This window comes from Symphodus melops (genome assembly GCF_947650265.1).
Source record: "Symphodus melops genome assembly, chromosome: 16".
Lineage (NCBI taxonomy): Eukaryota > Metazoa > Chordata > Actinopteri > Labriformes > Labridae > Symphodus > Symphodus melops.
In genome coordinates this window covers 6,494,051-6,521,892 of record NC_136706.1, presented here as the reverse complement: position 1 = coordinate 6,521,892, position 27,842 = coordinate 6,494,051, and the positions used below count along the sequence as shown (strand labels likewise).

The 27,842-nt window shown below is 38.6% G+C and overlaps 1 protein-coding gene across 2 annotated transcripts; it reads left to right on the top strand.

The window, feature by feature from the left end:
• The first annotated feature begins 130 nt into the window (after positions 1-130).
• Positions 131-27,842, top strand: kcnt1a (potassium sodium-activated channel subfamily T member 1a). Of its 2 annotated transcripts, none has more exons than XM_079365295.1 (31): positions 131-409; positions 2,334-2,498; positions 10,416-10,495; positions 10,838-10,961; positions 12,055-12,102; positions 12,469-12,517; positions 12,702-12,761; positions 13,062-13,136; positions 13,530-13,613; positions 14,071-14,165; positions 14,541-14,721; positions 14,807-14,971; positions 15,157-15,293; positions 18,266-18,329; positions 18,500-18,608; positions 19,213-19,321; positions 20,168-20,317; positions 21,436-21,665; positions 21,775-21,991; positions 22,710-22,815; positions 22,953-23,125; positions 24,717-24,788; positions 24,957-25,091; positions 25,291-25,402; positions 25,557-25,658; positions 25,909-25,992; positions 26,090-26,218; positions 26,588-26,876; positions 26,966-27,028; positions 27,138-27,222; positions 27,481-27,842. In XM_079365295.1, the coding sequence occupies exons 1-31, from the start codon at positions 240-242 to the stop codon at positions 27,596-27,598; spliced, it is 3,780 nt and encodes a 1,259-aa protein (XP_079221421.1). In that variant the 5' UTR covers positions 131-239; the 3' UTR covers positions 27,599-27,842. The 2 variants fall into 2 exon arrangements, with proteins under 2 accessions (XP_079221421.1, XP_079221420.1); XM_079365294.1 differs by having other exon boundaries at positions 26,582-26,876.

Genomic DNA, 27,842 nt, shown 5'->3' with positions numbered 1-27,842 from the left:
TCTTTCAGTGGCTCTGTTGAAAGAGTTGATCATAGCGGTCACTTTGCTCGCAGCTTCTAATCTGCGTGGGCGCGAGAGAGAGAGAGAGAGAGAAAGAGAGAGAGAGAGAGAGAGAGAGAGAGAGAAAAAAACTCTTCCACCTCCAGGATGCACCTGAATAGGTGAGGGGGGCTTTCTCCACACTGAGCGCGTCTTTCTCTCCCGTCTGTGTCCACTCCCTTTTGGCAGATTTCCCTTCAATGCAATTAACCCAGGAAGAAGACTTTGTCACGGGGGACTCAACGCCAACTACTGCAGCTCTCCAGTCCGACGGTAGTGCCGGATCTCCGGCCAAAATGTGCAGTGAATGTTACGTGAACCAGACATTCGTGAACGATGATGGGACCGCTAACGTGAACCACAAGGCACGGTAAGAGAGAGAAGACGGGAAACAAGTAAAAAACAAAACTTTACGCATCATTTGTTGAGATATAGACGGAATAAGTTCGTCCTCTGGCATTTAACCATTATTCCACATAGCTATTTCTTAAAGTTGTTATCAAAAATGACTTGTAGATGATGCTTTATTTAATACAATTTTGAAATGGGAGCAGTTTTTGCACATTGTCAAATCAAGTTGCTCTTGGTGTTGTGCGTAATGATGATTTCAAGAAGCGTTTTCTCGGGGACATCATCCATCATCCTGCTTGTTGATCTCCCCCTGCACTGTAGGTGTTCAGCTGCTCACCCTGTGTCTTAGCTTACAGTCTAACATCTGTGTATGATTTTACATGAATGTTTTGTATTGCTTAAACTGCACAAACACCCTAATATTGTTGTAGTTGAGTTATATACTTTGGATTTTGTGCCCTTTTTGGAACACTGTGCGACTTTTCAATAGAAACATCTTGACATCTCCAAATCTGAATTTATGTAGGCCTAGATTCAAAGTTTAGAAGATGACACCATCTATCACAAACCTGTTTAGTTTTCCTGTCTGTGTATTGGGATGCACCCTACCTCTTACAACTTTTTTAGGAGATATTCATGCTGCACTTTGCCTTTTAGCTGTTTGCTTCAATGGATTGATTTTGTGAAACTGCATGAGCAATATTCCCTTCATCTATTATACAGTAAGTTTGACAAGTGTAAAGGAGGACCATAGCAAAGAAAGTGACAGCGTATTGAGACTGAAGAACACAGAGACTGAAGGCTCATCAAGACTGCTTCATTTTCCCTTTATTAATATATAAGTAATCATTTTTAAAGACACTGAAGGAACGTATCCATCTTTAACTAAGATTTCACACCAAAGCTCATCAACTTCAGAATCATTAAATACAGCTGTTACGTCTCATTGCAGTGAGTAATATTTTATGGCGCATGATTTATCCAGGGAGTTAATGTTAAAAAAACAATATTAAGGTGTTGTCTGAATCAAATATATCAGCCAATGTCTCTCGCTCTGGGGTCTCCATTTGAAATGACACTACTGTATCTTTACACACTTTACTGGTTAATGGTTTCACCAAGCTGTCCTTCACTTCTCCTTGCATGTCACTCAAGCTGTGTGTAAAAGAGGAGGGGGAAGGACTGGACGAGATGGCACAACATCTGCAGCCCTAATGTTGTGACTTCAAGCCAACCAGATCTTTCTTTCCTGTTTTTTATTTTTATTTTTATTTGATGTCCAGATGAAGATTAATCTGAGATTCATGAATTCAGAATTATTGATGATGAATATGTTTTTAGATTAATTACTTAACTTAATGTTTCAGTGCAGGAATATTAAACTACCGGTACTTAAAATCAGAAGCAAAAATATCAAAGGTGAACGTTTTTAGCTTCTTTAAGAGAAGGATTTATTACTACTACTTTGAAGGAACACAAATGTAAACGTACTGCAGTTATATGCCCTGAACTGCATAGTGGTGATACAGCTGTTTTACATTGTGCTGTACATAAACACATGCTAGCTTGTCATGCTCTCTATTGTCTGTGTAACTCCAGGATGCTGTTTGATCAGCTCATATTACAGAACAAGCAAAGAAGACTGATTACATGGCAGACAACAAAGCTCAGTATTAAGAATTTTCTGGAAAATGTTAAAATACTTTGATAGTGTGTGACCTTGTTTTTTTTTCTTTTTTGTATTTTCTAACTTTGACTTTTCTGCATTCCAGTAATAGTCCATCTTCTGCACTCTACCACCCATCCATTCCTTGTTTCCCTTCCTCTCCTTGTTTCTCAAAACAATGCCTGCTCTTTAAACCCCCCTCACTTTTTGCACGTCACCTCTTCACCTCTCTTAGTTTCCTTTTTGTTCCTTTACTTTTCTCCTCTCCCTCCTTCAGCTCTTCTCAAGCTTCACTCCCAACCAACAACAGCAGCAGTGGGGTTATCTTAGACATCTCGACCCTCAAGATGGAGCAGCAGGAGAGTGAAGTTCTTCCTCTGCCGCCCCGCTTTCGCTTCAGAGACCTGCTGCTCGGGGACCAGAACTTCCAGAATGATGACAGGTAGACAGCAGGGCATTATCACCAAGAAATAAATGTTAACTCTCAGGAGGCGGGTAGAGCAAGAGCAGTGCTGTTGGACATGGTCAGAGAAAGATCATTTTGTCGAGGGACAAAGGTGGATAAAAAGTCAAATTGATTTTAACACCAGTTAGTCTGAATATAATTAATTCTTTTACAAAACGTAATCGTATTCAAAAAGTTAATTAAACTGTTAGTCATGGTTCTTTATGCCACAAAAACCTCAAAGCACTGTGTGCTTATTTTACTGTTAATTGACTAAAATAAGCTGTTTTGACTTTTATCCATTATATCTTTCTAACTTGTAAATAATAGATCTGTCAGAGTCACACTTGCTTTAACCATTTATCCATAAGTTTGCTACTTAGCTAACTACTGTTTTCCAACAGTAAAATTAGCTAAATTTTAGTATACTTTTAGCCAACCTTTTCAACAATTACAAATTATTACATAGTCTTTGTTTCTATTTAATTTAGCTGTTTTGTTATCTTTGTCTTATTTTAGCCAACTTGTGTAACCATTTATCCATCAGTTTTAAGTTACTTATTGCTTGCTTCTTTGTTTGCTTGCTAACAAGTTGTCATGCTCTCTCAACCTAATAAGGGACTCCAGGAGAACCAGAACTCCTCTTTGGAAATATCAAATTCATCAGTTGAATAACAATTTGCATTCATTTAAGTTTCACTACAACCACTTAAGCATTCCTTAAAGTTAGATGGTGATGTTAGATTTTGGGTTGTTTTTTTGGTCAGAAGCAGGATATGTAAGCACATTGGGTTCTTATAATTGTGATTGAGCAGACATTTTAATCAATTTATAAAAGTAAGGAAATATGAGATAATACAAATAATGAGCCAAACTAAATAAAGAACCAGTGAGTTCAAAATTACTGAATTGCATTTAAAGCCACATGAAAAAGAAAAGGTTGTGAGATAACAGCTGTAAAGATACATCTTTAAAGTCTGTTTGATCTATATATTCAATATGTTTTATTTAAACTATAGCTGTTCTCTTTTTTAATGACACTTGTTGGCATTGTGTGTGCTTTTTCATACATTATTATTTTGTTGAATGGCATAACTTATTATCTGTTATTCTTCACCTGTTACATATGCTGACTGCCAAACTGCACATATTGCTGACAAATACTTTAATAGCATTTCACTGGACTGATCTTTCTGGAAAGGATTTTGTTTTCAAAGTTACTTTGCTGTTATTTTTCATGGAGTGTTTACATTGTTTGTTCTCTTCAGATTTGGCAGGGAGTCTTAGAAGGCATTCACAAAAGAAGCCAAACAACACAGTTTGAATTCTGCTATAAAAAAGTGTTAGCCATGATTTAATTCTTAGGATTTTGTTAACTTTGACAGATGACTTGAAGCAGGACACATGGAAGAATGTAGGTACTGTCCATGGTGCTGAAAAAACAAGTCATTAAAATACTGTCGTCGCTAAGAAGGAGTAACACAAAAGGCTAGGTTGTTCTGTTTGATGAACAACTGAAACTTGTTTTCCCTCAACCACATTTTGGCCCAATTCAGTGATGGAAATTAAAATGAGATTCACAATCGGATCCTTTGTTATACCTTTCCCCATCAACAGTTTCTTCTCTTTGCACTATTCTCCTTCAAACAAGACCAACAGCAGTTTTTCTGTTCTCTAAGAACTCCTTCGTTTGTTTTCATACTGCAGGTCGAAACACTGCAGGCTTAAAATTCAAGTCATGTTTGCTTTTGAAATCCATTACAAAGAGTCAAAAAATATCTTCAAAAAGGAAAACATGTTTACTTGCAATTGTTTTAAAGCAAAGGTTGAATCCAACGATCCAGTGTGGTTAGTTATCCCCTCATATCTGCATTTCCTACTGATATTTCTTCAATTTTATAATCTAGGATTCTGCCAGATGGACCTCAAGAGAGTGATGATCAAATGTAATTTTAGATGTGATTACAGCTGCAGCAGAAAACCTTTTTGACTGCGCTGCTGTTTGTAATACTTGACATATCTATTTGACGCTGAAAAACAACACAGTCTGCCAATGCTTTCACTCAAATGTGACCTTTCCCCAGCTTGCAACAACCTCCTTGATAAAGCTGACTACGTGTTCAGCAGCTCCTATTTAGACACCTATGACCATTTTCGGTTGTTTTTTCCCTTGCAAAGAAAGCACTTTCTCTGTGTTGCTTAGATAATGTTGTCGTTGGAGAGGGCTGTTGTAGGTTAGATTATAAGAGGTTAGATTCACGCCTTTTCTCAGCGCCTGTGTCCACTCCTAAATGTCACTGGTCACATCCATCATGCAAAGGTTTCTTTTTCAAAGGTGGCCATGCATGAGAAAAGAAAATACACAAGCTTGAAGTCGCTTATTCTCCTTGGCCCTTTCTAGAATCTGTTCTTGTTTTAACCTTATGTTTGCAATTTTCCCAATGATTCAAGCCAAACTATTTTTTAAAGGTTGTTTTCATTTTTGATACACTTTTGTAGATGTGTATTCATTTTTTTATGTGTGATTTTTACTTAAAAAACTTTATAGGTCACATATTATGCAATATAGACCTATGATTTTGTTTTTTACATGTATATGTCCCTAGTCTATTTAAAATCACCCCAATTTTGAGTAAAGTCCATCTTCTCCATCAGTAGCCTGTTCAAGTTTTCATAAATTGTGTACTGAATCAGACCGTTAAAAGATTTCCCCTTTATGACATCACAAAGGGCACCCAGCGAGAAAGCCCCACCCCCTGCTACAGACAGCCTGTTCTGACAAGGGCTGAAATTAAGGGGGTAATAGGCATGACCAAATACAGGATCAGATTGGATTTCTGTCAAGAAACTTGCCAGACATGTTGTAGCGACCTCTAAGACTTATTTAAACTTGTTGCAAATATGTATAATTTGACCTTTAAATGTAGAATTAATCAAAACACAAGATAAGTACTTCTGAACTAACTAATTATTATTATTATAAAAAGCTATAATTATAAACTATTACCTTTCTTCAATAAATGCGATAAAGGTTTTACATTATATTAAAAATGACAAACAGAACAAGGAACAAACCAGCTCAGACATCACATGACATAGATCCACAAGAGTAATCACAAAAATGAAGGAAAAAAATTATACAACTCAAGCAAATGAAATATGGGCCATACTTTTATTCTTCCTTTTTTTCAACCACTACTTTTTTATCTATTTCTTTTTTTTAGCATACACCCCTTGAGATGTAATATTTCATTTTCAAGGGGGGGACGCATCAACGAGGTATATGAACAAAAGTTGAGGTTCTATAAAGGTTAGAAAAGAAAAAGCTAAGAGGTCTTTGGAAATCTATGTAATGTTGAACATGACAATATATTGCCAGGATGTACTAATAAGCGTCTCACTTTATAGAACTGATCAACAAAGGAATGAAGAAAACACATAATATTTCCATTAGGCTTGTGCCATTTTAGCAGGGACAGTGTTTCTGATCCAGAAAAGTAAAATATATTCTTCCTTGCTGCAAAAGTTAGTAGACTAAATAGTCGTTAATGTTTGCTATGTATGCTTTTGTAATATGAGCTATTTCTGATCAAATATCATGTCATATAGGCAGGGGATTTTGCGTCACTCCAGCCTCCTTGTGTTTCTGGAACAGCCACACTGAGTGGCATTTCAGTGCTAGCGTGGGCTGAAGGGGGTCAAGTGGAGTGCCCCCTTCCGGTATTTTCTCTGACTCATGGAGGAGGTCATCTACAGTATACATTACTACTTCAGACACTTTCACATTAGGAGACAACCAAAAAGGTGGGAAGGGGGATGAGAGAGAGAGAGAGTGTGCAGATCCTCCTACATTGTTGTTTGTTTTCATTTTTCAGGACAAAAATAGGGGGGAAACTGTATTCTATCACGAGGTCCAGCTTATGTCCTGAAAAATAGACATCAATGTAGCCTAGATTAAGATCATTGTGCCTTTATAACGTTCAAGCATTTCTATGAGCCTGTTAATTCTACAGTGATGCAGAGGATGTCTCAAATAAAGTCTGTGTTTATTTGCATCTGATCCATCTGACCACTCCTCCACTGTATCAGGGGGAACGCTAACAGCTTTGCCTGTAGATGTAGTGTTATGGGGTTATACACGAAGCAACGTTGCTGTGGCAACAGGCCCGCGCACGAGAGAGAAAGAGAGAAAGGGATTGAATACACTTCTAAATGTATTCAAATAATCACTTCATCTCTCAAAATAAGTCATGTCTAAGGCAAACATTTCTAAGTTGTTGCTTTTTTTTTTTAAAGCATGTCATCGTAATAAGTGTAATTTTTTTTAACTCAAAAAAAAAAGAAGTAAAAAAACAGTCTAGTGCTGTGCCATTCAAGAGCTGCAGGGACGCGCGTTGGTCAAGAAGCCTGTAGGAATTAAGCCTGAGAGCAAGGCGCAGCCACAGGTGTCAATGGATCCGAGGATCGTCATTCCCACCTGGGTCAATCCGTCCGTGAGCACGTGGAGGTCCGATCCTTTTGTTGTTGACGCAGGGCAGAGGTAGGGCCATCTGTGTGTCCTATAATGTCACAGCGATAGCTGCATGCGGTGATAACGAGGAAACCCTACTGTGAGAAGTGACAGTTATCGGTGTCTCACCTGAGCTTAATCGCAGTTATGTAACAGTTTACATTTGCAGGTAACTCTGGGGGAAGCAGACATCGTGAGCTCGCCCTGACACATTTAATCCGCGCGCCCAAAAAATGTGCTGACTCGTTGGCTTCAGGAATGCCTGCGTGTTTATTTATTAACACGGTCCTTAAAGGCAAATATTTATTTATTATTTATTTTCTGCTGTTATACAACGTAGAGCTGTGACGAACATTAATTGTTTGGTTCAATGTATCACGATGTCCAAGTTGACGCATTGAAATTACGTATTTTTTTGCAACATATATTTAAAAATCTAAAGATAATTTTAATTAAATTTTATAGATAAAGGCTAAGTCCTGAGGGCTAGGATTCCTGTTTTTAATCATTAATGAATTCATTCACTGTAGAATTGTCAGAGAATGGGGAGAAATGTAAAGTTACCCAAGATCATACAGTCGCTTTTTCCCCCTTTACAATCCCAAAGTGAAAAACCCCCCCACAACAAAACACAACAAAATGTATACAGTGAGATACAAAGAAACAGAAAACAAATGTGGGATTCTCAGATTTTTTTCTCTTCTAAATTTCAAACAATCTTATTGATTTATAGTATTGTGTGCGTTATCTTATCAACTCAATCAATTCATTATTTTAGCTGTGATAAGAGTTTCACATTATGGCTGCAGCAAATGACTATCTTAACAATGCAAATTTTAACAGACCACATGCTTCAAATTATTTGTGGTTTACTGTCATGTTGAAAAAACTTTAAATGATGCTTTGTAGATACAGCTCCAACAATATTTTACCCATGACTCAAAATCTGGCTTTGTGTGAAGTGCTTTAAGATCAACAGGTTTCTTTCTGTTGTGAACGAACACTCATGGGTTAAAAAGATTTGATATAACCAGGCTGGTTCAGAGCTGCATAATTTTTTGACTTTCAGAACTTTCTCTGCCACAATTAGTTTTTAAAAGATCCGATTACTCCTAGAGCTGAGTGTCTTATTGCCTGAAACTCTATGTAAAGTGGCAGAATGACTAATGTCAGACCACCTCAGCTGGTAATTGTGTGCTCAACAGGAGCTGATTATGGTTCATTACCTGCATCACAAGTGTGTGTGTGTGTGTGTGTGTGTGTCTGTGTCTGTGTGTCTGTGTCTGTGTGTGTGTGTGTGTGTGTGTGTGTGGGTGGGTGGGTGTGTGGAGGGGTTTAGACACCGAGACAGACAGAACAATCTGTAGGACCCTCATATTTGACATATCTCTGCTTTGCTGTCAGGCACATGCAACAGCTGTTCGGCTCTCATCACACAGGATTCCTCTGAAGGGTTTCTCCTCACAGTCGTGTTGTTTTATGATCCAGCAGAGCTGAAATAGCTGTTGAACACAGAGTCGCCACATCCCACACTGCTTTTTCCTTCCTACTGTGAACCTTCCAGCCACAAGCCCAAACCTTGGATTAATCTACAGCACGACTTTGAACCTTCCTGAGATTCGTCTAATCATTTTGTGCTCATTTTTCATTCCTCTCTGTTTGTACTCTCTTCTGAAGGCAGCACTCTATGGATGATATTTTATTAGTCTACAGATTTTTTGTGTGTTGCCACGTAAGCTACCTGCTGGAGGAGTTGTTGCTTATTCCAGTCTGACTTTCCCTGAATTTGTCTTAAAATGAGCACAATGTATCATAACATACCATAACCTGAGGTGTAAAAGCGCTTTGAGTTAGAGAAAAGCGCTATACAAGCTCAGGTTCATTTATCATTTACATGTGTTTGCTAATTAAATTTGGAAAAATTTGGTCAATGTTAGCAAGCATTAAAAACGTAAAAATTCTAAAAAAAATTGCATACTAAAGTTTACTTTTCTTTGGCAAAATTGTAATTTAATAATAAAAAGTATAATGGAAAACAGTATTAAACACAAATACAGTATTATATGCAGTTATTATTATTTACACTTATTATTAACTGTGTATTAAATCAATGAACAATCACATATAATCAATTAACCTTAATCAATCAATAAATGTTTATTTTATGGCACCAACTTATAACTGTTATTTCCCCAGTCTAGGGGAACCAAGACACAAAATAATAAGTGCCCCCACTCTTCCCACGCCCAAGAACAACAGCAGTCCCGGTCACTTCGAATTTGAACACAGCACTTTATTTTGCAGAGAACAAAGGTCCCTAAAACAATAAACAAAAAGGTCTCTTACCTATCAAAAAGAAATGAAATAAAAGACACAACTCCTACCTATTCTCCTACAAATAAAAACACGAGAAAAAGTATTCAGCAAAAATAGGGCTTCACTCTCCTTATCACGCTGTGTTGTGCAATTATTTACCGTTTCAGAATCACAGTGACTCAGTTTCCTTCAAGTACACAAAAGAAGTTGTCGAGTGGCTGGCTGGGTTGGTAGTGGCAAGAGAAGGGGAGAGCAGGATGCAGCAGCTTTTAAACCCGGCTCGTCGTTAAACCCTCTCTACATTCAGCAGCAGCCTCTGCATCACCTAAGACACACAGACACGCCCACTGACAGAAGCACTCACTGACACACAGACTGAGGAGGAGACAGGGCTGTACATTTCACAAATCATTAATCATACATGTGACTCAGGGTCATAACACAACTCAAGACATTTTACCAAAGAGCAGGTTCAGACCTCAGTCTTTATATGATTATTTATAGCGGCCCAACATTCATGTATTATGAGCACCGCACTAAGCAACATGTAAAGTTGCAGTGCATAGATAAACGTCCTCTAAGTGGCAGAAACCTCAAACAGAAACAGACTCATGGTGAACATCCACGTGCTGAAACTTTGTTTGGCTAAAGCGAGACAGAGGGAGAAGATAGAGATTGGGATAAACACCAACATCAACAAATAAGATATCTCAAAGAGAACATTGATTATATGGTGTGTATAGTATTCAGTCTCTGTGAGACTTTTGGTATGTTTTTCAAGTTGTTTGAAAGATGACATTTCTTTTTCAATTAACTTTTTTTGTTCACCATTACTAAATATCAATTTAGTTTCCACATTATTTTTATATCATTCTTTCCCTCTTGATGTTAATTATGTAAATTTCCCTTCATGTTGTTACAGTGGATTCAGTTTCTGGTTACCCTGTCTATATGTCTATATTACTAAACCTTTGTTGTGCAGATCATTAACAAAACTAACAACCGTTATCACACTGTGGTATTTTAGTAAAGAAAAAAAAAACACCATCTGATTTTTCTGATTTCTAATTGCTTTTTTTTCCTGTTAGGGTGCAGGTTGAGTTTTATGTGAATGAAAACACCTTCAAGGAGCGTCTGAAGCTTTTCTTCATCAAAAACCAAAGATCAAGTAAGTTCAAATCATTTTTTGATTCATTACAAAATTGTCCCTTTTTTATATTTAAAATGGTTGATTAAAAGGAAAAGACAATGACAGTATCCCTCATTATTCAGGCATTATTAGATCCCAAGAATCTTTGGAAAACTAAGCAACAGCACAGGACAACCACATTTGTTGCTTACTCAGCTTCTGTAGGTTAATGGAAACATTAACCCTTCCTAAAAGTCCACACAGATGAAAGTGTTTTAAGGCAGTAATGTTTCTTGTGAGTCAAAAATCTCACATTTTCTTTGCAGCTAATATCCTGTTTGTTGTATTTGTTTCGAAAATGAGTTGCTCTTTGGGTTTTAGGTCTTAGGATCCGTGTGTTCAACTTCTCCCTGAAGCTGCTCACCTGTCTGCTGTACATCATCAGGGTGGTGACTGACAACCCCGTCCACATTGCAGGACAGCAGAACCCTCTCAATGGCAAATGGTTTGTTCACAGTTTGAGAGAAATGTCAAGTCACATCAAGATGCTTGATGTCAACACACATAGAACACTTGATACCCCAGAAAAACATTAAAAGATTAAAGGTAGAACATGACAGGACACAAACAATGGCAATGCATTGCCAACATTTACTCTTTTATGACAAGTTTAAATCATTCCCAGAGGTCCACAAAACATGTCTGTGAAGTGTCCTATTCTAAATCCACTCTGATCCTGTATTTGCAGTCCTGCACAGAATGGGTTGTATCTGTGTCTTTAGCTTTAAATGCAAGTCAGCTGTGTCTAACCACGCCTCTCTTTAAGGGCTCTGGTGGTTCAGGCTTTTTTTTTTTTTTTTGCTCCATGCCAAATTGTTCACGGTGAAAAGGCAGAACAAAGGGTAAGGGTTAGGGTCAGAGGGCAGAACAAACACCTAGCTGTGGGAGTGTCATCCACCTGAGCATGGTCAAGTGTATTTTGCACTACATGTGACATCACCACATATACTTATGTGACCATTATTTTTGCTCTGAAAAAGAACACTTCCATCAATAAACTAAACATCTTTAAATCGGCCAACACTTGGCCTTCCACTTAAATTCAGGTTGTCGAGCATTAAGATGAATAAGGATGCAGCATTTATTAATACGGCTTATAATATTTATTCAATTTTTAACAGTTCAATTACAATTATAGAAATAAAAATATAGATCCTCATGGTTAAGGTTTATCAATACTACTGGTATATATTGTTTTCATATTATTATTTTAATAAGAAGTCCTGAAGAGTTTATTTGTAAGGTTATACAAAGTAATTGTTTTCAGTGTCATTGTATTGTTTGGTACTCTCTGAGTATTGTTGTCCATAGAATCAATATAATAAATACAAAATCTAATAGAAACAATCAAGTGCATCAGAGGGGTGTCAGTAGAGTATTGGTTAGTGTGTGTGCCTCATGTACTGACGCTGTAGTCCTCCAAGCATGCAGCTCGGGTTCAAATCTGATTTTCTTGTGTCATTTCACAGAACAAATACATTCACAGCTTATTGATTAAACATTTTGTTTCCACTTAATCATCGTCACTGTTTTTGCAGTTTTGACAGCCAGTGGAACGGATCAGTGCAGGACAGAGAAATAAACTGGTAAGAACCTGAAAATGGGATTTAAGTTGAGAGGGGGGCCAAAATGAACACTATCATTCAGTCTTATTTGTCTTTGTGCTAGTTGAGCTCTTTGTTGAAATTCTTACGTCATAAATATAACCTTGCACAGGTTCAGTGTTTTTATTTGTTTAAATGGACAGCATGTCACAGCTCTTTCCTTTTACTCAAGTCAACCCATTTAAAGCTGTAGGACCTAACAGGCCTTATGTAAGTCTTATTATGTGTCGTTGGGGGTTTAAAAACAGTCCATATTGCATCTCTTCCCAGATGTAGAGGGTTAAGAGAGCAAATACGTGTATTTTTGCTGTTACTAAAATAGTTGCTGTTATGTGCTCTGTCTAACAGGGGGTTGATCTTCTGGGTGGATAGAAAGCTTCCTGTCTGGGCCATTCAAGTGAGTCACTGCTGATTATGAATAGAGAAAAACAAAATGATCTTTTATAACTTTTATAAACTTAAGTGTGTCTGAGGTGAACAAGTAATGATGTCCTGAACCTGAAATGGTTGGCCAAGTAAAGGAATAATAAAACTCTGAATTTATGACTTTGAGTTTATGAGTTCTTGTTTTGTTTGCACAGGTGATTGTGGCCATTATTAGTTTCCTGGAGACAATGCTACTGATGTATCTAAGCTACAAGGTAAGACACAAGAAAAAAATATGCAGACTTCAAACACGTCCGTGTGATTAGTGTGAAACAGTCAGGTACAATCGGCCACTCGCAGTCTGTGAGATTGACAGTTCATAAGTGGCATAATTAGCCAAAGTCATTTGTCACGGCTACATTAGGAGAGACGGTAATTACAGGATCTGGTGGAGGTGAAGGATTAAGTGCTCAATAGAAGTGACAGACTACAATTAAGAAGTGTATGTCTGCACTGAGTCACTGTCTTTTGTGTGCTTACAGGTAGAACTGTTAAAAAAGTGTTTTTAATTTCAGGGAAACATTTGGGAGCAGATGTTCCAGGTATCTTTTCTGCTGGAGATGATCAACACTGTTCCCTTCATCATAACGGTAAAACATTTCTACATGACAAAACTGAAATAATCACTATCCCAACTATTTCCTACTGGGACCCAACAAAAACATAGGAGTTGTTGAATATTATGTACTGGTTTATTATTTATTTTTTGTGAAGATTTTTTTTTATTGATGTTTGACATAATCAATTACAATGAAGGAAAAAACTAAACGTTTGGTTTCGTCAACAACTCACAAAAATACAGGATAGGAAATTATATACGTTATTTACATAGTCCCTTATACATGTCTATAGAGAGATAAAGACCAGAGACAAGATGGAATTGTCTGTGAGTTTGTTATTTCTTTAAAAGTATTTTGTGTGTGCAGTTTCTGATGTAAACGTTGACATGGAAGGTTAACTTCAATGTTGAACTTTTTTCATAGATCTTCTGGCCCTCAATAAGGAACATTTTCATTCCTGTGTTTCTCAACTGCTGGTTAGCCAAGTGTGCTCTGGAGAACATGATCGTGAGTCAAACATATTAGCTTAATTGTTTCTGTTAATGACCTTTTTTTAATCAACATTTTAATGACTTTGTTCAGACTAGGCGCTGTGAGTCCCACTATGGTTGGTCAGCCGACAACTAGTTTGTGTCACAGCCACCACATTTCCCTGATTTACACAGACCTTAATGCTCACAGTCATTTGCATCGCTGCTGCAACAACACTTCTTTTTTCCTACTTTGCTTCTGCTGTGAGTGTGTGCACCCTGCAGGGTTTCCATTCAGGGCAAATCCTCTTGACGTTTATCATGCTGTTTTATATTTCATGCCGTTCAAGCTGTGCTGCTGTGACAGAACCCATCCAAGGGAAAATCCATAATGCCATATCATTTGCAGCGCATAGATAAAGTTATCATGTGAGTGGTTTTAGTCTCAGTTTAAATGTTAAAACGTTTTTTGTTTTTTCTTTGTTGTTGGGTAGAATGACGTCCACAGAGCGATCCAGAGGACAAACTCGGCCATGTTCAACCAGGTCCTCATTCTCATCTGCACCCTGCTCTGTCTGGTCTTCACTGGGTGAGGCACTCCATCAGTGATTTGTTCACTATTTTGGTTACCTTCAACATTAATGACACATATATTAAAATGAATGCATTCCATGATTGATGTCTCTCTCTGTTATCCTTAGATAAGATAAGACAGTCCTTTATTAAACCCTGGAGGGGAAATTCAAGGGTTGCAGCATAAAGTCATGAAGAAAAGCATATGAGTGAATATAACAAGTGTTTCATTCGTTATGGGGGGATTTTTGCATTTTCAGTTTTACATTGATTTGTCTTGGCCTTAACTTAATATACCTTTGAGATGTGGGTAAGCCAGAGCACAAGGACAACTTCTTCTGTGCAACCGGTACACTTTCGATGTCTGTCCCCTCTTATCTTTTCTTAACAGGACATGTGGAATCCAGCACCTGGAGCGAGCAGGTAAAAACCTCTCCCTCTTCAACTCCTTCTACTTCTGCATCGTCACCTTCTCCACCGTAGGCTTCGGAGACGTCACCCCCCGCATATGGCCATCCCAGCTGCTGGTGGTCATCATGATCTGTGTGGCTCTGGTGGTGCTTCCGCTGCAAGTAGGAAGCTATTTCGGTAATCTTGGGTTGCTGGTAAATGTTCCTCCGTGGGTTTGATTCACATTCAGCTTGTTGTGTTTGTCAGTTTGAGGAGCTGATCTACCTGTGGATGGAGAGACAGAAGTCTGGAGGGAATTACAGCCGCCACAGAGCGCAGACAGAGAAGCATGTAGTGCTGTGTGTCAGCACGCTAAAGATAGACCTGCTCATGGATTTTCTCAATGAATTCTATGCCCATCCAAGACTGCAGGTATCAAGCAACACAAAGGAAGCATTTGTTACCCAAAAGCACAAAAATATTCTAGCATTTGTGTTTGAAAGGATGTGGAAAGGATGACGCATAAGAACATTTGTTGCCAGTTTTTGTACCATGAACCACTCTTTTTAGGGCTATTTGTGCATAGTTACTAAAGTTGTCTGTGTTTATTCTTAAAGGATTACTATGTGGTGATCCTGTGCCCGAGTGAAATGGATCTTCAGGTGCGGAGAGTGCTGCAGATCCCTCTGTGGTCTCAAAGGGTCATCTATCTGCAAGGGTCTGTTCTCAAAGATCAGGACCTGCTGAGAGCAAAGTAAGTGATTTACATGATGACATATTCATAACTGTCCTCTGATATCTGATCACTGATTGGACCAATGTTGGTGCTATAATAAAAATACCATCACCAGGCAGTAGAGAGTGACCGAGCAGGTCATGACAGACTGAGATGATGAAGAATAAAACTCTGTTTGATCATGAGACCTGATGTTTTCCTACATTTGTTTGATCTATGAGTGAATTTTAAGAACTGCTCCACAGACTAAAGGGCCTTTGTACTGTGAGAACTCAAATAATCAGCATCATTAAAAGACGTATTTGCATAAGATAGATAGATAGATAGATAGATAGATAGATAGATAGATAGATAGATAGATAGATAGATAGATAGATAGATAGATAGATAGATAGATAGATAGATAGATAGATAGATAGATCGATAGATAGATAGATAGTTGCTTGAATTTCCCTCGGGATCAATAAAGTATCTATCTATCTATCTATCTATCTATCTATCTATCTATCTATCTATCTATCTATCTATCTAGATAGATAGATAGATCGATACTTTATTGATCCCGAGGGAAATTCAAGTTGTTTTTTTTGTTTTTTTTTAGAAAGATAATGAAAGGTTTGTCTCCTCGATGTGCTTCTTTATCATAAACTAGCTGGACAGATGTCCTGATTGAGTCGTTCGCAGCATGTGGAGACATCGTTCATAAAATATAAAGGGAGTGCTCTGACGTCAATACTGTCAATTAAGAGGAGAGCGCACATCTATGCCTTCTGTTGCACTACAGTAGGTGAGCCATCAGTCTTTAATTCTCAGGAAGTAATATAATGGTAGGCTAAACAAAGCGTTACGTCGTCAAGGTTGGATGTTTGGAAACATCTGGCTAAAATTCTTCAAAGTCCAAAAGTATTTGTCTGACTCGTCCTGTTATGCAATGGGTAGGCTCATGTTAAGTGGGCTGGGTGTCAGGTGCAGATTCTGATATGCCACCCCGAAATCCAATGATTGACTTGGGCTGTGTTGCAAAATCTTTTGCCCTCTCCACTTTGTTCTGCCGTCTGAGCCCTCTCTGGAATGGGATGTGACTTGGGCTTTTCTTGGGCTGTGATCGAACATTACATTTAAAGCTACAGACACAGATACAGACTGGCAGAGCTGAAATAGAGGGGTTTATAGGCATGCTACAACACAAGATCAAAGTGGATTTGTTTGAGGAGCTCTGAGACTGATTTAACTTTCTTGAAAAAGACTATAATATACCCCAACTTTCAGATTTGTTGCTGATGAGCTCTTTTCATCCCCAAAATCCGGCTGTTAAAATACACTGATTTCGGTAATTGCTATAATTGCTGCACTTAAAGGTAAAACAAAATCAGCTCATTTTGATATATTTTGATTACCAGTGGGACTACTTAGAAAATGATTAGCATAGATCCTCGTGATTGGCTACGCCAGTATTTGGATGATTTATGTGGTGGTGGGTGTGATGTTATATTAAGAGGTTCTTCATGAATTTGAATTCGTCAATCTCAGTTTGTAACATGTCCCTTTCTCAACAAGCTGCAGAGCTTTGTCTCATATCAAATCGACTATAATGGATTCTTACATTTGATATTTTACATGAATAAATAATTGCTTTAAACAATCAGTAGGATATGAATCTCTATTGTCCTTCTTTTCCCTAATGTCATCAGATATTCTCTCATTCCTCCCTCAATAAAGAGGCTTGTCAGAGTGATTGTGTTTCCTCATGGTGACATACCTCTGTTATTAATCATTCAAGCCACCACTTCTTTTGAAACTCAACTGGTAAATGGACCCCTTTCCTCCGAGCCGTTTCATTCTCAGTGTTATCACTGAGACGAAGAGGAAAAATGTAACCGTGATGATAGGTCTGACAAACTTGCTGTCAATCTGTTTGTCAAGTTTATTAATGCAGCCTTCATAATATGCATGTTTCAAAGCACAGAGATAAGACAAAGCAGGAAAGCTAAACAGGATTTACAGTATATGAGCTAACTTTTACTTGTATTGGTACACAATACAAGTACACACATACACACATTTTTTTTCGTTTGTTTTTTTCTGTCAAGTCTGTTAACCCTATCAATCTCATCAGAAACTTTACAGTATCCATTATAAACATAGGATAAGAGTCTGTCTGGCTTTAATTTGACATTATATTAAAAAGTGTTAGGTCTCAAAATATAAAGATTGAAAAATGCATTTTAGTACAAATTCTGCCTTAAGATGATCCATCTCCTTTTTATTTACAATGACTTACAACATTTTAAAAAAGCATGTCAAAAACACAGACAAGTCCTGTCCAGCAGTTTTAACAAATGTAAACGTAATCTGAATTATCAAAGTATAACTGTCATGAAACGAGTTTGTTCACTTCACTGTATACATCACAGTGAGTTTGTGATGGAGCAATTAGAGTTGGTGTGTGTCGAGCTAGCATCCTGCATCTGGTACCTTATCAAGTCCTCCCACGCTTGTTTTGCATCCTGCATCCTCCTGGGCTGTGTTAATCATATGCGAAAACATTTCCACACTCACAGCACATATACGTACAGTGCAGAGCATTTCCAAGTTTATCTATGTGTGATTGTCTGTATGCATGCAATGTGTAAGGAAAGATTCAATGAAATGACATTCTCCTTTTTATGTGCAATTGATTGGCTTTTTTTTACATGGTAAAAAAAAAAAGTGTTTCAGGCAGGCTTTTTATGCCTTTATTGTGGAGATAAGACACTGGATAGAGTCGGAAATCAAGGAGAGAGAGAAAGTGGTAAAGGGTTACAGGTTGGATTCAAACCTATTGTAGACCACCCGCTTGGAGGTCTAAACATACATGGGACCCAAGCGCTTACCACTGCACTACCAGCACACCAGTTTGAGTTGTTTTTCTTCTGAAAATGTCCTTTTGTTTCAAATGATGTTTGTATTATATTATCTATTCTATCTATTGACTTGTTTCACTGCTGCAGAATGGACGACGCAGAAGCTTGTTTCATTCTAAGCAGTCGTAATGAAGTGGATCGCATGGCTGCGGTAAGAAAGAAGCAGTTAATGAACATAACTCTTCAGAGATTATAAGTTGTCCTTCTGTTATTTACAAAAAACTGAAGTCATTAATGCTGTCACTCATACAGACAATAAGTAAGTAATTAAATGAGATTAAATAGTGAATAAATGCTTTACTTTTCATTGTTTCCCCTCAGGACCATCAGACCATCCTAAGAGCCTGGGCAGTGAAGGACTTCGCGCCCAATTGCCCACTTTATGTTCAGATCCTCAAACCAGAGAACAAGTTCCACGTTAAATTTGCAGGTGAGACTAACAGTTTTTCAAAAGGCTATTTTCTCACTGAGATTTAGATGAAAACATTGGCTCCACCTCTGATATCTGTCTAGTGAAGCAGCTAATATCTAATGTAGATAAGTGCTGGATATCATGACTACCTATATGTGAGAAATCAATTCTGAAAATATATCCTAAATGTTATCATCTTCAGCTCTTTAAATGTCCGTAGCTATAAAAGGTCCCACAGCATCTTTCCGCTTCTTGTTTAGGTTTTCCAGTCAAATATTAGCTAAATCTGTTTTTTAGGCCAGGGGGAAAAAAGTTAGCAATTTGATGATAAACAAGATGGGACACCTTAAGCAGGCACCTGTCTCAAAGAGACATTGAAGCCAAGGCACTTAACACCACACTGCTAAACTAAGATGCTCCTTTATATTAGATTTTAAATATAGAGGTGTTTTTAAGTGTATCTTTGAGTTCTAGACCGAGCCAGTCTATAATAACATAACATTTAAATTTAATGATCTTAAACTCTGCTAATCGACTCCCAGAACTAGTTTTCCTTCAGAATAAAGAACTGATCATATAGAGGCTCAACAGCGTTTTGATCAGCTCATTCTCTCCTCTACAGATCACGTTGTGTGTGAGGAGGAGTTCAAGTACGCCATGTTGGCTCTCAACTGTGTGTGTCCTGCCACCTCCACCCTGGTCACTCTTCTTGTACACACCTCCCGCGGTCGGTCAGTCTTCTTTGAAAACTATGGCGCCTCCTTAGGCTTATTGATTTCTCTTTGGTGTGTTTTGAAAGTTCAAACTTCATCACATATTTTATTAACGCTTCTATGCATTCAAACTTTTTTATGAAACTGTCACAGGGAGGTGAACACGCCAGCTCAAGGACAACAGTTTTAGTTTTTGTGGGAAACTGCAGGAAGTGAAGAGAAAGAACTAACAAAATGGATTTGATTTGTTTAGCAGGTGCCCTCTGTCAAACAGTGTGTATAGCTCAGTGGTGAGAAATGAGTTCTCTCAGCATGTGATCGGATCACTTTTAAAAGCTCAAGTCAACAGCTCAGGGAAACCACATTAAGGGAAAATCAATGGATTATGCCCTGACTGTGTTCCTGACGGCTCTTTACAAAAGGGAACTGTCTGTATTTTAGCTTTAAGAATACAAACGTTGTGGCCACAATCATTTGAATGAATGTTTGTTATGTTTTTCCGACTTTGTTAAGGGGGTTTGTTTATGATGGGATTTGTTTGTATTGTGAGTGGGGGCATTTTTGGGTGCAAAAGAAGAATCTACAGAATTACCTCAAAGGAAGCTCCATAATAATTAAAATGTATATACACTGTATATATTTTTTAACTGGCTACAGTATGGAGAGTGTGAATATGATATATATTTTATATGTTACCGAGATCACCTACTGTATATGAACGTCTGCCTCTGGGTTGTTACATCTCTTGTTGCCTATTGAATGCTTTATCAATTCTTATAATAAGCACAAATAGCATGACAGCATGGAAACGAGCATTTGTTAACTAATGCGTCAAATGTTTGTGTTTTCCCTGTATGAATGCAGAGAAGGACAGCAGTCTCCGGAGCAGTGGCAGAGGCAGTATGGATGTTGCTCTGGCAACGAGGTCTACCACATCCGAGTGTGTGACAGCAAGTTCTTTGGAGAGTATAATGGCAAAAGCTTCACATACGCCTCCTTTCATGCTCACAAGAAGTGAGTTGACATGTAAGCTAAAGCATCTCTTTCAGATGCTGACAAGTTAAAAATATAATAAAACTTTTACAGGAGTTGTTTCATATTTTCACACTGGTGTTTTTTTTTTTCAACTTTTTGTCTGGAAAAAAGAGAACAAACACAAAAACCCTAATTTGTGTCATTTTTCCTTTATGGTGTTCTTTCCTTTCTTTTTTTTTTTTTTTTTTTATCTTGGAGGGCATACAAAAGCTTTAGATGTGCCTGCAAGAGATTTACTGTCCTAGTATAGAGAGCCAAAAGTGTGAAGTAAGGAGTAATATCTTATACTTTTTAGATGCTGGCTAAATTCTGCTTGTCATGTCAGACATTCTGTTTTGTTCAATCAGTACTTTGTAACTGAACCTTTGAGCTCACTGTCAATGCAAAATAGAAGGAAGGACTTACTACTTTCAGGAAAAGGTGATTTAAAAGGTGATTTACTTGTTTTTAAGTAAATCTTTTTATGTCACGTCCCCCTTTGGAGGAGGAAAGCCATTAATAAGTGAAATAGTCTCTCTCTGCTTTTTTATTTATTTTTGTGCATCAATTTGTGTCTTTCCTACTCTTTTATATTTATGATGGACCATTTTTGTCATTATTAATATCATTCATCGTTCACACAAGGATGTCTGCATTCATTTGAATACTTTTATAAACAGGTTGACTGGAGAGTCTTAATTACTTTCTAGCCACGTATATTTTCTAAAGCTGTCGCTTTAAACAAGCCGCCTCTGCTGAGTCGACATCGTTGAGCCTAGCTGTTTGTTGATGCACTAAATAATTTAAACATAATCCAAAATGTAATTTATATCTGTGACGCATGGTCATGCAGTGAAGATGTGATATTGTTTTGATTTTAAGAGGCGTGGGGACAGCATCCTCTGTTATGTCGCCTCATACTTTGAGAAGCACTGCATTATAGAGAGTCAAATGATGGCACTTTTGGCTCTCCACACAGGGCTATATACTGCTTAATTATTCCTATCATGTCTTTAAACCTTATCTTCTTATCTATTTGATCCTGGGCTTAAACAGATTTACTGTTGTAGGATAAAAACTCCTTCATTAAATTGTAACAGCACTTGTTTGTGGTGCAGGTACGGCGTGTGTCTGATCGGTATTAAGAGGGAAGAGAATAAGTGCATTCTGCTGAATCCTGGTCCTCGCCACATCATGGCTGCCTCTGACACCTGCTATTACATCAACATCACCAAGGAGGAGAACTCCGCCTTCATCTTTAACCAGGAGGAGAGGAAGGGCCAGACAGTGGGGGGGCTCTTTGCGGGACCATCACAGCTTCCTGTACACAGCATCCTTGCTAGCATGGGTAAGAGAGGACAACAAGATCACAAAATTCATCTTATTGTGAAACTTGTAGACTTTTTTTTTTTTTTCCCTCATGTGTGATCTGAAACTCAGTTCAACTTGATTTTCAGGCACTGTGGCCATTGATCTTCAGAATACGAGTCCGCCCGACCCCTCAGTTGGTAAACTAGTCCCTCCCACAGTAAATGGGACAGGAGGGCGACGGCCGAGTATCGCTCCAGTGCAGGAGATAGCTGACTCCTCCTTAATCCTTCCATGTGACCTCCTGAGTGACCAATCAGAAGATGACTCGGTGTTCACGGATGAGAAAGGACACTCATCCACAGAGTAGGCTCACTGTTTCTCGATTAAAAGATAAATAAGTACACAACACACGTGGAGGCATAGATAGAATCTAAAGCAATAAAATAAAAGATAATTATGGAGCTGCTACTGTATTGCTACTACTAGCTGTTGTGGTAAAACATTGTGGTGACAGTATGTAATGGACAATGCTACTGACTATCTTTAAAGTAGAGCTAGGCATTGTGTTTCATTCAACAAAGTTATGAAGTAACTTTTCTACCTTCTTTTTTGTTATTACTTTAAGTTTGACCTAACCTCAGTTCAGAGTAAAATAAATAATTAGTTGATGCAATAAGATTTACTGTTGAAATGAAACTTTTTAAAAGTATGGACAGTGAAGGGGGTCTTAAACTTTTATAGTTTTTAAGTGTATTTCAGTGGAAATATGACTAGTTTTACCTCAGAAGACAGAATGTTTGCTTGAATTGCTGACCATGGCAAATACGTAGAAAGTGGTCGTTTTGTTTTGCATAACGTCGAAATAGATTCTTTTTTTCTTTCAGCTCATTCAGCATAAGTGGCAAATTTCTGAGGAAACATTTATCACAGCGTCTGCATATTTTTTAAAATTATTATCGAATTGTTATCAACTGGTTTTCAACTGACAAAAAGAAATCACAAAAATAAACCTGACAAATCTTTGGACCACAGTATGCTTCCATGAGATGTGTCACTCATGCTTTTTAAATTTTCTTGGCAGGTATGTGAAAGGTTATCCCCTTAACTCTCCGTACATTGGGAGCTCGCCCACCCTGTGCCATCTGTTGGCTGAAAAAGCCCCGTTTTGCTGCCTACGCCTGGACCAGGTGGGCAGTTGCCGTTCCTCCAACTTAGTCACTCAAATACTTACTGCTTCCATCAGTCCTTCTCTCCTGTCTCTGTCCTTCACTTCCTTAAAAACAAACCTTAAATACCTGTCTGCTGCTTTTTTATTACTTTGCAGGGATGCCGGCACAACAGCTTTGAAGATGCTAAAGCTTATGGTTTTAAGAACAAGCTCATTATTGTGTCAGCTGAGACTGCAGGGAACGGTCTCTATAACTTCATTGTGCCTCTCAGAGCTTATTACAGACCTCGGAAGGAACTCAACCCCATTGTTTTGCTGTTGGATAACCCGTGAGTTCACTGTAACACGCACACACACAAACACACACGTAGTTCCTTTCTCATTCCTTCACCCTTCAGTCTTTCACTACTTCACACTGCGAAACATAAAGTACGCTAAATGCTCACGTCAGCCGAGCACTTAGGACAAGGCTGCGGAGGTGGAAATCCATTGTCGGTCCTGATGTTAGGTTACTGCTCACGGTGACGGTGTGTTTTGAGCGACAAAGAAAATAAAAAGAGCTTCACTCGGTAGCTCCAGACGGTTACCATAGCAACCTAGTTTGCCTTGAACCTGAAAGATATATATTGCTACAAGGGGAGGAAAAAGATAAAGAAAATGATTTCTTCGCTAAAAAACCGAGCAAGCTTTCATTGACAACCCTGATGTGTCCCTTTTCAGCCCCCACATGTGAGCTCACAGGACTCCCATAGAAACTGTTCAAAACAATAAACTCTCTCTCCCGCCTCTACTGCCCTCTCTCTCTCTCTCTCTCTCTCTCTCTCTCTCTCTCTCTCTCTCTCGCTCTCTCTACCTTCCTATCGCTCTTGTACACGCACAAATACAAACACCCACTCACTTGGATACGCAATTCAAGCACTTACGACAGCCTTGGGTCTCTCTAGTCAGCAGGACTGGGCAGATGCATAAAGTAATTTTCTGTCAGGGAGGGTGGAGGACAGCAGTAATAAAGCAACTGAATCTCTCTGAATGTGCTCAGCACCAGATGGACTCGTCCTTCATTCTTTAAACACATCAAGCTTAGTATTACATTTACATTTACTGTACATCACCAATGATGTTTGAGCATACGTTCAAATAAATAAAGAGATATAGAGTTTCTGTATCTGATACTGTAAACACTTTTAGGTAGAAAAATTAATTGATAACTGACATAACAGTCGATAAAGAGAATTTATAACCTGAACATCAGATATATGGTTTTCAATCAATAAATCACTTTTGATTAATATAGCATTGAGTTATGATTAAAGCCATCTCCGCCTGTCTTTCAAAAACATAAGTTCTACTGTCTCTGTGTTATATTATGTAAAGGCACTCAACAGGCAGAAACCTAGAGCTGCTGCTTGTCCAAAGGAAGACTGACATCAACACAACCGTAGCTTTGAAAAGCTGAGAGTACTTTACTTGCTGTGTGAATTCAAACCTGTTTTTATGCTCAAATAAAGTAAGGACCTTCTCGTAGTTTGAATGTTGCAACGTTAATTTAACCACCGAAAAAGGAACTTGTTACTCGTTAAATTAACGACAAAGAAACGTTGGAAAAGGGAAATGTTTGACGGCACAAGGTGGATATTACTTTGACTCATCTACTGAGCTGTCGAAAAGTTTATTTAAAGTAGGGGATGACATGCAGCAAAGGGCCAAAGCAGGATTCAAACACACGGCCTATAGCCTCTGTACATGGGGCACGCATCATAACCGCTACGCTATATCTGACAACTTTGAACTCTTTTTCTAAGTCTCTCCATGACTTAAGAAAATAATTTCATCCCTACTCTTGCCATAATACAAATGTGTTTTGTTGGTGTAAAAAAAACAAAATGTACATTTTCTCTTTATATTTTATGTCTCCTGTAGGCCAGATAATCACTTTCTGGAGGCCATCTGCTGTTTTCCTATGGTCTACTACATGGCGGGTGCCATCGACAAGTAAGACCAGCATTCTCTTCATCAAAATCTTAATAAATGTGACATTTATTCTCACTTTAAAATATACCAGAAGAGGTTTGTACTGCTCTTCAGATTGAAGTGGATGTTCGGGGTGTTCCAGGGGAGCTGGTGTCTTTTGTTCGGTTCATTTGGTGTTGTGTGTTTCAGTCTGGACAGCCTGCTGCAGTGTGGCATTATCTACGCTGATAATTTGGTTGTTGTGGATAAAGAGAGTACAATGAGTGCTGAGGAGGACTACATGGCTGATGCCAAAACTATTGTGAATGTGCAGACAATGTTCAGGTATGAATTATGATAACCATAAATGAATCAGTTTTTTGTTTTAACATCCCTTTATGCATGCTGTAATTATGTTGTGCATTAGAGGCATTAAAGCAGTTTTGTAAGAAGACGTGAAAAGTTGAATTTCATGCCTGACTATTCTTGATGTACTTTCTCTTCCATAATCACCCTGTTTAATGTAATGCTTTTCTCACTCCAGGTTGTTTCCCAGTCTCAGTATCATCACAGAGCTTACTCATCCATCCAACATGAGGTTCATGCAGTTCAGAGCAAAGGACTGCTATTCACTGGCCCTCTCAAAGCTGGAGAAGGTAAGACATAACAAGAGGGTTTACAGTCAAGTGAATTGAGGAAATTACTTTTAGATTTAGTTACAAAGTTTGCCATTTCAATCTGTTTTCTATCCTGTCAGGGGAAAAAAGTGACAGACCTTTAAAAGCTGTTAACCTGCCTCTTCCCCCACAGAAGGAACGAGATAAAGGCTCCAACTTGGCCTTTATGTTTCGCCTACCTTTCGCAGCAGGCAGAGTTTTCAGCATTAGCATGCTGGACACCCTGCTGTATCAGGTTGGTACACACCTACAGCTTAAAACCTCAGATGACTCTTTTCAATACCAGGTAAGGAAAATGAATTTGTCATACAGCTAAAGAGAAACAGAATCACCTGAAGGAACAAAGTGGGATTCATTCGACGAAGCAAAAGTGCCCTCTTGTGTTCATCGACAGAACAGTCACCCCGGTTTCTTTATGTCAAATATATTTTTTGTATAATGAAACAAAGTGATCGCAAATATTTTTCCTGTGATTCCATGGTCAGTCTTTTGTTAAGGACTACATGATCCTTATTGCACGGCTGCTGCTGGGGTTGGACACCACTCCCGGATCAGGATTCCTCTGTGCTGTGAGTGATGGAAGAAATAATATCAATATATGATCAGTCACAGCAGCGTGCTCCAGTTAATCCTAGTAATGGGATGACTTTGAATATGTTGTTGCAGATGAAAGTAACCGAGGAGGATCTGTGGATTGGCACTTATGGCAGACTTTTCCAGAAACTCTGCTCCTCGAGTGCAGAAATTCCTATCGGAATCTATCGCACAGAATCGCACATTTTCTCAACTTCAGAGGTGAGATCTTGCACCGAGTGTAATTTTATCTCTTATTCGTTATCACAGAAAATTAGAATAATAAGGTCATGTTTGATGCAGAATGGAGTAATAAATATTTGCTGTAGGCAGTCATGGTAGCTGCATGTATCTTTCGGCACAGCAGTAGTTTCTTTAGTTAGGCAGAAGTAGTTGTTGCAAATTGTTCTTTGTTTTAGTTAAGCAAACTGGGACGCTAACATTTGGTTATTCACATTAAGAAAAGCAGAAATATCACTTTACAACCTCCTTCTTCAGGGAGAAAATACCTCACCTGTAACATGCTGCTTCTATTTTTCTATACTTTCTGAACCAAATAGGTAACTTCTTCTCTCTCCAACCTAGTCACAGGTTTCAGTCAGCGTAGATGACTGCGAGGACACCAAGGACAAGGGGGATGAGTCTCGCAGCAATGAACAATCGGATCACCCCTTGCTGAGGAAGAAGAGCATGCAATGGGCGCGGCGTCTGAGTAAGAAAAGTGTGAGGTGGCAGGGAGTGAGTCGGGACTCGAGCAGGGACCACGCTCAGAGAATCGCTCAGCAGCGTCTCAATCTGTATCGACGCTCTGAGAGGGAGGAGCTCTCTGAGCTGGTCCGAAACCGTATGAGACATCTGGGCCTCCCTACTTCTGGATATGGTAAGAATAGACTTTTCTTTCATGAAGAAAGCCAAATGTCTACAGCCTATCTTTAACTGCGAAGGAGTTTGAAATGTTTCTGTTTTTAGAAGACCTAAATAATCTGACAGCCAGTGATGTCATGAATAGAGTCAATCTGGGATACCTGCAAGGTAAGTGCTCAAGTTGCATTTCTGTGGTCAGTAGAAATGTCATGTTCATGCAGATGTGGGAGATGTTTATGCAGATGTGTGTGAGCTAATTAAGATGATTTTGTTCCAGATGAGCAGAGTGACCACCAGAACACTCTATCCTACGTCCTCATTAACCCTTCTCCTGATACCAGACTAGAGCTAAATGACATTGTGTAAGTACTACTACTTCAATGATTGTAGTGTTGCATTTTAGCACAGCAATTTAACCAACAATGAACCTACAGTAAATCATCATGACTGTCTCCTGTGTGCGATTGCTAATAAATAAGATTTATACACGTTTGCAGTTAAAGGACAGCACATGTTGCAGTGAAAAGTTAGTGAGTCGGGATCCGTTCAGGAAAATGACTGAATGCTGAGTTCCCATGATTTAATCACACGTTAATCTTCTCCTTCTCTTTTCTCCTCAGATACCTGATACGTTCAGACCCTCTGGCTCATGTCCCCGAGGTGCCTCCGGTCCACCACAGCAGTCTGAAAGAAAGGCACGAGTCCAGCGTAGACACCAAAGAGGACACTCAGCTCTGAAACTGTCCTGACCTTCACTGCTATACTCCTTTATAATCACAGGGGGGAGGGGGGCTGATTGTGTCCACACAGGTCCAGTCTGAGAGAGGACAATTTGTGCTCCAGTGTTCACTGCAGCACTGCAGTCTACAGCTGTATTTATGAGTGCCTACTGTTTAGTGGATGACCTTTGGCATCATCATTGGCCTTTTCTTGCTTCAGGTTGTAAGTAAGAAAAGTCGATATGTCTGTGAAAGCTTTTTCA